At 35.2% G+C, this 12,035-nt stretch overlaps 1 protein-coding gene across 1 annotated transcript; it reads right to left on the bottom strand.

Moving 5' to 3' along the window:
- Positions 1 to 328: 328 nt before the first annotated feature.
- On the bottom strand, positions 329 to 10,239 carry LOC108695524 (cytochrome P450 1A1). Its single transcript, XM_018224092.2, has 7 exons — positions 10,112 to 10,239; positions 5,787 to 6,601; positions 4,057 to 4,180; positions 2,779 to 2,868; positions 2,020 to 2,143; positions 1,792 to 1,878; positions 329 to 999 (listed from the first exon to the last, which is right to left on the bottom strand). The coding sequence occupies exons 1-7, from the start codon at positions 10,119 to 10,121 to the stop codon at positions 717 to 719; spliced, it is 1,533 nt and encodes a 510-aa protein (XP_018079581.1). The 5' UTR covers positions 10,122 to 10,239; the 3' UTR covers positions 329 to 716.
- Between the last annotated feature and the right edge of the window lie 1,796 nt (positions 10,240 to 12,035).

Here is a 12,035-nt window from a genome sequence, read left to right as displayed (position 1 = left end):
ACACAGGACCCAGTGCAGTCTGTATATTCTGATGATTAATCAGTCCTGCTGTATCGGCTTCTGGCAGATATTATTTGACTTGAGCTGTTTTGATAATTTATGACGATCCCTAAGCAGCACAGATCTTGTAAAGATGTTTAACAAAGTTACAAGATGACAGCCCCCTGTGGCCAACTTTGAAAGCATAAATCATTTGTTTGATTAGGCTTGCGGTGCAGTAAGTTCATGTTTATGTTTAGTATACAAAATACAGCATTTCTAGACTTATTTTATTTTAGACTTTCCTTGTCCTTTAACCCTATAGGACAAACCAAAAAAAAAAAACTTGTTTCCGCCATGTGATTTATTTTTTGTAAATCATACATTTATAAAAAATTTATTTTGTACAGTAAAACAGGATTGACACAAACACGAGAGCATTAAAACGTATGCACATTGTCATGCATAATTTCAGCTTTTAATTACTCCACTATGTTTTTTCATTATATAATGTTTATAAATGGTCTGGTCTACTTAAACCTATCTGTTACTTCAAAGTAACAAATAGAAATTCTTGTATTTGTTGTTGATTTTATATATGTATTTCTTTTATTTCAGTTCATTATGTTTTTGCCCATAGCTTGATTTGGTTTACATAATGTTTCACTGGAGAAATTAATTCTACCATGATTATTACTCATGTATCTGATATTTCTAGCTTACTATACTCATTTCTACTAATGTTTTATTTCGGCAACAAGATAATAGGCTTTAGGTTTGAAAGTTAGTCCATAAACTGGTATTGGATCCAATTCATGTTTGGTACTTTTCACCAGCTTCAGCCTCTGCATCATAGTAGCCATAATAACAAATATTTCATTTCGAGCCACATCCTCTCCCACACATTTCCTCACCCCCATTCCAAAAATTAATACTTTCTCAGTCAAACTCTTTATTATCTGTCCATTTTCATCAAGGAACCTTTCTGGCATAAACATGTCAGCGTCTTTCCATACAGTGCTGTAAATAAAGCAGATAAACTGGATATTAAGCAGAAGGCACATAAACAATCTCTCTTTCACAGATTAAAACACACTGGGGCTCATTTATCAACACTGGGCAAATTTGCCCATGGGCAGTAACCTATAGCAACCAATCAGTGAGTGGCTTTTTTCAGCCAGCGGCAGGTAGAACAATGAATGCAACAATTTTATTGGTTGCCGTGGGTTACTGCCCACGGGCAAATTTGCCTGTTGATAAATGACCCCCACTGTGTGCAACGTGCAAAAATAAAACAAAAAAAGGGCGCAATTAGCCTTCCTTTTTTGTTATTTTATTTTTTTTGCAATTTGCACACTGCATTGTGTAAGTAGCTTCTTTGCAGAGTGTAGAGACCTGCGGAATCCCATTTGAATAGGGTGCTGCCTTCATTAGGCAGTTCTCTATCCAGGCAAGGGGAGGCAATTAGTTGTATACCCCTTTTTACATGTTAAAAAAGTATTAAAGTGTACATTTCTGGACAAAGAGTTCCTGTCATGGGGGTTTGATTGGTGTTGACATGAAGCAAGAGTTTTTCTGTGCATGAATATATTCAGGTCAGATGGTTTTTTTTTACAGTTAACCAGCCCAGGGTTCAAGACTATTGATTTTACTGATTGGTTTCTAACAAATTGGACCCAATTAAATTACATTTAGGTTATTTTATCTTTATTGACATGGATTATTGTAAGACAATTACTTATATAAGATGCCTAACTAATCGAAAGATTTAGAAATATCATTGTTGTTCCAGTATTATTGTCATATACTTACTTATCGTGATTAACTTGATACAAATTGGTAAAAACACAAGTACCCTTCGGAATAAAATATCCATTCAGTTTTGTGTCGACAGTCGTGCTGAAAAACAAGACATGAAGTGCTACATCAAATATACCTCTATATACATGCTTTAAAACATTTAGGGTATTTTGATAAATGCAGTATATATATATATATGGGTATATTTAATATGTATATTTGATATTTATATATTCTTACCAGTGTGGTAAGCCAAATGGCACAAAAGAGGAATGGCGCAGGACTTCATTAATAAATGCCTCTGTATAATGCAGGTCCTTTCGATCGTTAAATCTTGGTGCTCTGCTGCATCCAATTTTTTCCTCTAGAAGAATACATCTTTTTAGTGTTGAGTTTACTAAATAAATAGTGAGAATGTAATTTGGAGTAGAAAAAAGGTTTCTTATGTGTAGCTACAGTATGGTTTGAACGGTCAGTACGTTTTGCTGTCCATTTCCTCTGATTTGTCTCTAATCTTCACCCTCTATGTTTTTCTCTACATCTGCTGCATACTAAAACTATTTCTTCCTCACTATTTCTTTTTGTCAATTTGATCAACCTCTCTGTTACATACTTTCTCTCCCTTTACCCAGATGTAACCCCTCTTCAAAGTATTTGCATCTGGCTCCTCATTATGTCTCAGCATACCAATGTTTCTGTGCAGGTCAGAACAGCAAATTTGGAGCGAGCAGACTCTACTTTTTTTATGCAAGACAGCTGTCACTTTCTGATACACTGCCATGTCCCTTTCCTTTCTCATTACCCTCAACCATTCAAACACACTTGTAATATGACACACACACATATACATATATAACTTCTTTCCTTCTTGTTACTGTAGGTTTCTATATTTGAATACGTTTGTGATGCCGACTGGGTGATCATATTTTGGTTAATGAAATGCATGTACAACATGTAAACAGGTACATTATTTCTAGATATATGAATATATTTACTGACCAATTTCTTTGTGTATTTTGTCTTGAAATTCTGGATATCTCAATAAATAAAATATAGCCCATAGCAAAGCTGAAGTAATTGTGTCAAATCCTACAAAAAGATCAGACAAAGAGGAATTTCATTATTTCATGGTATTTAATTATTCCAAAATCGATTCACAATTTTTTTTTTATTATATTTACTGTACATGTATACAGGGCTGCTCTTGCCAAAACTGAAATTTGACTCTGTCTAGTGCAGAGAGTGCAATAATGCTCACTGCACTAGCGATACCCCTCTCCCGACCTGATCCGACACTAAATTGTAAGAGCAGAGCAGTTGAGGGGGATCGCATCAGGGCTACTACTTCAGGTAGCAGCAGCCCCAGAAACGGCTCTGCGTGTATACATGCAGAATGTGGGGACGTTACTCTTCCCCTGACCTCCACTGCCGCCGGATGCTTTCCTATTAAATCTGGCAACAGAGGTGGGGGTAGTAGGATTCCATAGTGGCACACAGTGGAAGTGATGTCACACACACAACTACTGATGTCACGTGGGGACGCTTACAGGTGTATAGAGAGAGAGAGAGAGAGAGAGAGAGAGAGAGAGAGAGAGAGAGAGATACAGTACCAGGCAAGCTTATTTGTTATACAAGGTATTGTATGACTATATTGTACTATTAGTGAGTTGGTTTTTTTTTTTAAAGCATTCCAGCGGCACATGGTTCATTAATGTTGCTCTCCTCCATTTTCACTTGAATCTGGTGAACTCAAGTTACAAAGTTATTGCATTACATTTTTTTTTAATTAAACAATATAAGAGATTAGAATAGGGCTTTACTAGGGTGAATTTAGACAAGTCACTGACTTTCGGCCCATGTGTCATTTGTGGTAGTTTGTAAAGATTATTATGTTCATTGTTTATTTATATTTCATTTCCTTGTATTATATTAATATGTTATTTTGTATTACTAGCCTGGAATGTCTACTGTACTGAAGATCTAAATGCAGGTTGATACAACTGTTAAAAGCAGCAGGAGAAGGCAGACTGGAGTATGTAACGCAAAGATAAGAGACGTTTGTTTTAGAGAAAGTGACAGGTCAGGTTATATTAAAGGGACTGGTCTGTAAGAATAATGGTAGGTCACCCCTTGAGGCTAGAAAAGCATTTTAATGCTTGCCTTTCTAATTGGTTAACTGATATACAACCATAAAATTGTGTAACTCCTCCCTTTAGATAGGTTGTGGGAAACATATTTTACAATTCAAACGGGATAAAAATACAAGGGAATACAAACCAGCTCCAAAAATATCATTCACTGTTGCAATTATCTGTTCATCGCTTAATTGTTGACTTTTGTCTTTGGACTTTCTTTCTTTACACAACTGGATAAGTGCATCCGTAATGTCTCTAATGGTGTTCTATGGTGTAGAAAATGATTAAAGATAGCATATACAATAACTTTTACATGATAATGTGTGTGCTACTGAACATACAATTGCATCCTGAAAGGAATTCAAGAAGGTGTACAAGTCTAATACACACTTTTGCTTATAAATAAATAGTCAGCCTCGGTATAAGCCGAAACATATGTAAATAATAGCTTAAAGTTGATAAGATAAAAATATACAGTAAATAATATTAGAGTCTGTTGCCACCACATAGGGTTTTCAAGTGCAAGTTTAAAAGAGCTTTGGGTTTTCTATTTTCCATGTCAGACCAAGGAACCCACCAAGAAATGGTATTCTGATTTCAGTTCCCAAGTTTACTTGAGAATTTAGTTTCTGTTTGACCCAGCTAATCTATGTTCAATCTGAACTCTGTATTTCTGACTTTGGCCTCTTACTGTCTGTATGTTTGCAACGCCAGCTGACCTCGTACCTATTTAATGTGGGTTTCTGCTGCATAAGAAACAGACCTCTTTATTTAGGGTCCCAGTCTATACAGTAAGTCATCATTTACTACTGTCCATGAGTTTAACTTAGAGCCCACTCACAATTCTAGACAGACAAATAGATTAGCTAGATAGTGTAGTTACATTGGTTTCTAGAGCCAATTTTAAGAAACAATAGTGACTCTTAGAGGCAGATTTACTAAATTGTCGCCAGCGACCACTTCGCACAACTTTGGAAGGTGCAATTCATTACCACTATGCTAATGCACTAAAATGCAAAGTTTCGTCCTGGGCGCCGAACGCTGGCGACTTTTCTTCAGTGCGAGCATTTCATAGCGAAGATTCACTAGCGTTTGTTTATGCCTAGTGAAAAGTCGCTAGTGATCTTACGCTTAGGTCAATTTGAATAGGGCAGGTACATTAAAGTTGTAAGATGTTGGTGCAAATGCTTGAAGTGGAACCTTAATAAAGACAAATAGAGATCATATAATGCCCTAGACATGAGCCCACTGTAAAATGAATGTTCCGTGGCCCTCAAATGTCTGGGGGAAAATGTTAACCCAAAAAAGTTCAAGTTAGGACTTTTGCAGGCAATCCTGCTTAAAAAAAGGAAAAGTCACCAGCGTTTTTTTAACTTTAATGCATTTTAAGCAGCCAGGATATGATGTAACTGACATAAGATTGAGGAAGATCTAGCTTCATTTCAGCAGTTTGCCTGGTCTGAGGTGGCAAAGTCAACTTTGGCGAAAGAGGTAATGTTCAGTAAAATCCGCACTTTAGGGAATTTGTGGAGCAAAGATAATTCATCTGAGCAAAAAGTCGCCTGACGATAAAGTGCAAGCGAACGTCTCTTTCACTTGCGAATTGTCGTCTGCACCTGTTAGTGAATTGGCTATGTCCCTGCAGATGTGATTTCAGGCAAAAATTCACTAGCGTTAGCCACTTCGCCCTTTAGTAAATTTACCCCTTAGACTGAGAAATAGACAGAGTAATGGTTAAATAAAACAATAGCATACTCAATAGAATCACTCTATCCAACAACCCTCATATAATATATTTGTATATTTTGTACAGCATGAATTAAAAATGCACAATGTTAAATGCATAAAATATTTTAAACAAACAAAACCTACCTCCTCAAATGATGCAAAGTGATCTTTCACACACTGTGCAATAAAGCTTTGAAAAGATTGCAGAAATTTTTTTAAAGCCTTTAAACTGGGCGATGGAATGAACCGCAGAATAGGGATAAAATCAGCTAGAAGGCCACCCCCAAAAGCCTTTCGGAGGTCATTATTCAAGTCAATAAGTGTAAGAAACTCTTTGTCCTGATGGTCATACCTCTTCCCAAAGCTCAAGGCACAAACAACATTAGCCACAGTAATAACTATGAGACTGGAAGGGTCAAAAGCAACCTCTTCAGCTGACATATCTATTAGCTCTTGAACTAGGTCTGAAGCTTCGGCACAAACATATTCTTCAAGGCGGCATGAGCAGTTGGACAAATTGGTTGATTCATTTGAAAGAGTCCTTAAAGCATTTTTCATAATCTTCTTGTGTATTTTCCAGCTTTCACCATATTTTTCTGAAAATGTCATACTTTTGCCATCAGAAAATAGAGAAAAAGAATAAAAGTTTGGTCTGTCTGCAAAATGTTCACCTTCCTTAAGCAAAACTGTTTTTACTGTCTCAAATCCACTTACGACAACAATAGGCATCAAGCCCAATTTGATTTGGAAAACATCACCGTATTTATGCCGCATATCGGTAAGTGAAATGTGCATCTGATCTCCAAGCTGGAAAAAATTTCCAACAATTGGCATTGGCCATGGACCTGGTGGGGAGTTTCTTTTTTTCCACAGCATGGACATGACCAACAAAACAGTAAGAAGCGAAAGTGAAGCTTTAATTAACAGGGGCATCATATCCATGAGAGTCTTCTTAACAGCTGTAAAATAAGCAAACTAGAAATATTACAGTAACATTGACATTTTTAGATCTTTATGCTACATTTATGGGATGCTTCATCAAGCCAGATACAAACTAACAGGATTTGGATCAATCAAAGTAGATGATGTTTGGGCATGATGAGAAATACAGAATTAAAGTGATAAGCCTTTCTTAATTGTGCTGTTGTATAAAATATTGGAAAGTTTTCTATTGACTGTCATTAAAATCTTTGTCCAAGACATTTTTAGCATATTTTATGTTAACAATATTGGAGATATGAAAGTTGAAGCCTTGCATTTGATTTTTACTAGTACTACATTCAAAGCTTGAAATTGCTCACGTATTGTGAGTATAATATACCACTGGGAACAGTGGAGGTGCATCATATAATTTTCTATACTATATTGGAAAACCTTCTATATTCTGCAACACTTGTTACTCCCTAAAGCACATTTTGAGGATAATTTGCATCAGCTGTTCGTTAAAAACACAAATTTATAGTTTTGTTCTTTTACCTTCTACTTTGTATTTTTCTTTTTCGTGCACAGTTTTTACTCAGTTACTTTTGTTTTTTATTTTTATTTTTATCTTTATTATTTTTTATATTTTTTATTTTTCATATTTTTTATTTTTATATTTCACTTGTTCAAACAACCGTATTTGTATAAATAATCACGAATTTTGTTTGGATTAATTTTATTCACAGAAATAATCACAAATTTGTTTGGAAATATTTTCTCACCAAAGTAAAAGCTGAACTACACAAATAAGCCTTTGATATAAACACTTAGGGGCAGATTCACTAAGCTCGAGTGAAGGATTCGAATGAAAAATACTTCGAATTTCGAAGTATTTTTTTGGTACTTCGACCATCGAATTGGTTAAATTCGTTCGAATTCGAACGAAATCGAACGAATCGAACGAAAAATCGTTCGACTATTCGACCATTCGATAGTCGAAGTACTTGCCCTTTAAAAAAAACTTCGACCCCCTACTTCGGCAGGTAAAACCTACCGAAGTCAATGTTAGCCTATGGGGAAGGTCCCCATAGGTTTGCTAACCTTTTTTTGATCGAAGGATTTTCCTTCGATCGTTGGATTAAAATCCTTCGAATCGTTCGATTCGAAGGATTTAACCGTTCGATCGAACGAAAAATCCTTCGATCGATCGAACGAAGGATTAGCGCTAAATCCTTCGACTTCGATATTCGAAGTCGAAGGATTTCAATTCGAGGGTCGAATTTCGAAGTATTTTTAACTTCGAAATTCGACCCTTAGTGAATCTGCCCCTTAGTGGCAGATTTATCAAAGGTCGAGGTGAAGTTTTGAATTGAAAAACTTCGAATTTCCAGCTATTTTTTGTGTACTTCGACTAGGGAATAGTCATACTTCAATTCGAATTTGAAAAAACTTCGAAATTCTAAGGTCTCTTAAAAACTTCGACTTCGACCATTCGCCACCTAAAAGCTGCCGAAGTGCTGTGTTAGCCTATGGGGGACCTCCTACAAACTGTATGGAGGCAATTGGGGGAGTTTGGGAGATTGAAGGTCGAAGTTAAAAAAACTTTGAATCGAAGTATGATCGCACGATTCGAATTCGGCCCACTTCGACACCAAAAGAACTTCGACCTCCATTTGCTTGGTCTTTTTGAATTCGAAGTTCGAAGTTTTTTTAACTTCGACCTTGGACCTTTGATAAATATGCCCCTTAAGGTGCAACAATTAATAATCTGAAATACTGCACTAGATATTATTCCATTTATCTGTTTTGTTTCCCCCTCAAACAACCCACGGGCTTGAGGGATACAGCAATCCAACTTTGGAATTTGTTCTTTGTACACTGGCAGAGGAGAGCCCGAGAGGTTGCTGGACTTGGAACATACCAATTCGGGGATTCAAAGCTACAAATTTGACATTTGATTTTTACTAGTGTATGATTTATAATATCTACAAGTGATTAATGTATATAATAGAGCAGATATGGGGGCTTTTTAAAGCTGTATAAATGAAGATTAAATAAAAAAAAAACAATGAAAAAACACAATGAACTGGAAAGCCAGGTATTGCAGAGTAAAATCCAGTGTTTTAAATCTGTTTATTGATTATAGGTAATCAGGCAGCCCTATGTAAAATTCTGGTGTAAAAAGCAGTGACTTACAAAATGCTAAATAAAAATATCTCATTCCTCCTGGCCTACTTGCCATTTGATTTTTTGCCTTTAATAGCTTAGCAATGTATAGAGTGGTGTAAAATAATGGAGTAAAATATGGTTTTCAGGAGGGATAGAAACTTCAAATTTATATATACAGCAACCAGTTTTTTTAATAGATGATTTCAATTGGATGCCACTAAATTATGTGTACGAAGGAATACCCAGCTTTTTAAATGTACCCTGCAAACTATGGTGATAAATGTGTTCTGCAATAATGCAAGTACCAGCCAAACTACCAGTTATTATTAGCATATATTTTACATAGTTACATAGTTAAATTGGGTTGAAAAAAGACAAAGTCCATCAAGTTCAACCCCTCCAAATGAAAACCCAGCATCCATACACACATTAGCAATTCACCAGTCTCTCTGCACTATGCTAATATATTCTGTAGGAACTGATAACCCACAATACCAATATTTGGTAGTGAAACACAATTTATCTGGGCATTATAAAACACTGTTGCATTAATTTTCAATGAGGCTATAAAAGGTCAATTGCTGAAAGCCAATGCTGAAAATACAGCTAGATTAGATTTACTCATTTTTGCAATAGCGTTTATAAAAAACCTGTAATTCCTGACCACAAGATACTTACAGCAAAAAAACAAACAGGCCTACACTAATGGAAATTACAAACAGATTATGATGGACTATAGAAATGGAAAAGCTCACAACTATATTACACAATAACTTAGCAAAGTTTGAAAAGGTTTGGAATATTTGGCTCTACAGACTGCACATGCTACGCAGGTCATAATGCTCAGTATTACCCATGCTCAGTCATCCACCCTCCCCCCCCTATACCTATCCCTCTCAGCTCCCCAAATTTTACTGTTTATTGACAAAAATAAAAATGACAAACCAATGTTCTTTATTATACCATGCTGTAATACGGTAATGCTGAAACTTTAAAAAATAAAGTAAAAAAAAAAATATAATCACAAATAACCAAAATCGATATCAGCTTTTTTTCAGAGGTTGTTTCTTTCCGGCAATTGCTAGCATATTTAAGAACCAACTTAAATGGGTTAATTATGATTGTTTACAGTGAAACAGATATGAATTAACCTGCTCTTCAATGACCGCACTGTTTCACTCTCAGGGTGATTAATTTCACTTTATGCACTTCTATTACCGCAGTGTTCCACTCTCAGGGTGATTTATTTCAGGTTATTATTCCAGTGTTCTAATGGTACTGACTATTTTGTTGTGTTGCATAAGCAAATGATTAATAGCAAACATGTCTCTTATATTTTGTTTTATGTGATTATTGATAGCAAAAATATTTTTAATTACCTGATTCCATTTCTGTCCAGCTCCAACAGATCTGGTGGAAAATATTTATTATGACTGTATCTTTTCCAGGGGGTGACCAAAGTCTGCAGCAATTCACTTCAAGCTTCCTGTTCTGACTTGAAAAGTAGAAAGGTCTTTGCTTAAAAACATTGTTTTACCCCTCCCACGCTAATGTTTAGTTATCCACATTTACCATGTGACATGGTTAAAGAGCCAGAAAATAGAAATAGACCCATGCCCCCTCCTCAAAGTTTTAAAAGCCACCCTCTGTGGCGTCTTTTTTATCCTTCTGCTTTCCTTGCTTCATTCAAAGCAATATTTTTACTTTTAAACCTTGGGAAAGCATTAGGTGACTGTAAATGGCAACAAGGGACAGGTTTTTTTTTGATCCATGAGATCTTTCCCCCTGCACATTACCTCATATCCTTGACTCCCTATCAGTACTTTCCCATCCCTTCTATGTACAATGGTTGTCTTAAAGCTCATAATAAAGACGCTGGTTACTAGTTACTTTATTATTTAAGCTGTTAGAATCTTTCAGGTCTTTGGAAATAAATGAAATTCCTACAAATTTGGCAGAATGTTAATACTTGTATAAAGGCTTAGTCTAGAAAAATGCCTTAATTCTCAATTTGCCCGGGTAACCCAGGAGTTGCCCATTTTAGGACACTGTATTCCTGTAAATATATGCCATTTCACCAGTTTTTGCAATTTTCCTTCTCAGTAATATGTGCAAACAAATAATCCCCTGGGCTACTATGAAACAGGTTGCTTTTGGTGGATGAAACCCTTGTTCATTAGAAAAAACAGTTTCAATGTTCTTTGTGTATCTTTCAGATGGGTTGGCTTATAATTTCATAAGAAAAGCAGATACAGTGAAGGCAGCGAATGATATATTCTGTACTGTTGATGTGTGACTTACTCCCCTCAACCCCACACCACTTTGATTGGCTGCCTTAAATTTGCATATGTGTTGTATGCAGAGGACTAAGCCACCTGAAAACTTGTAAAGTAAAGCTGATGATGATAAGATTTTTAGTGTAAATTATAGGCTAAACATTCATATATATCCACAATTCAAGTAATGAAATGTAGGTATTCAAAATTTTGATGTGGTAGGTTAACACTCCTATTGTTCACCTTTGCATTAACTTTTGTATGTTATAGAACTTTTATTATGTTATCAAATAGACTATTCTAATGGACTAAACAACTTTTTAATTGGTCTTCATTTTTTATTTGTTTTATTTGTTTTAAAATGATTTGTCTTCTTCTTCTGATTCTTTCCATTTTTAAATGGAGGTAACTGACCCCAGCAGCCAAAAACCTTTTGCCTTGTGAGGCTACATTTGTACTGGTATTGTTACTTTTATTGCTTATCTTTCTAATCAGCCACTCTGCTATTCTTCTCCCTTGTAAAGAAATGAAGTAAGAAATGTTGATCAGTCCATTAAAATTTAATTTTTTAACCGGATGATTCATATATAAGTTAAGCATAACAATAAGTAAATATTTCATATAGCAGTTTATTTCTGAATTTTTTCTTGGGCATCTGGAAATTTCAGTAAGTATAAAATATCCCATTGTAAAACAGAAGACACCATATCAAAATCTATAGACAAAACCCAAACAATTTGAAAATACAATAATTATTTTATTTTATAAATAAACTCAATTAAGTTTATGTTTATTATTTAATTTTTTAATTAAATAATTATTTAATAATGATTTTTAGCTTGAATTCTTTTTTTCTATATAATAAGTTGTGTGGTTCTACTACTGCCCTAGCGGGAAATTTACTCAGCCAAAGTCATCATTTTCACTTTTAATCATTGCTAACAGCTCTTTACCAGAAAAAAAGATCTGTGATTCAGCTGTAAAGTCCTGCTGAGAAAGAGCAGAGCAGCCCACCCTTACCACATGA

This window comes from Xenopus laevis, chromosome 1L (genome assembly GCF_017654675.1).
Source record: "Xenopus laevis strain J_2021 chromosome 1L, Xenopus_laevis_v10.1, whole genome shotgun sequence".
Classification (NCBI taxonomy): domain Eukaryota; kingdom Metazoa; phylum Chordata; class Amphibia; order Anura; family Pipidae; genus Xenopus; species Xenopus laevis.
The sequence above is the reverse complement of the archived record's forward strand: the minus strand, read 5'-3'. Positions and strand labels throughout refer to the sequence as shown.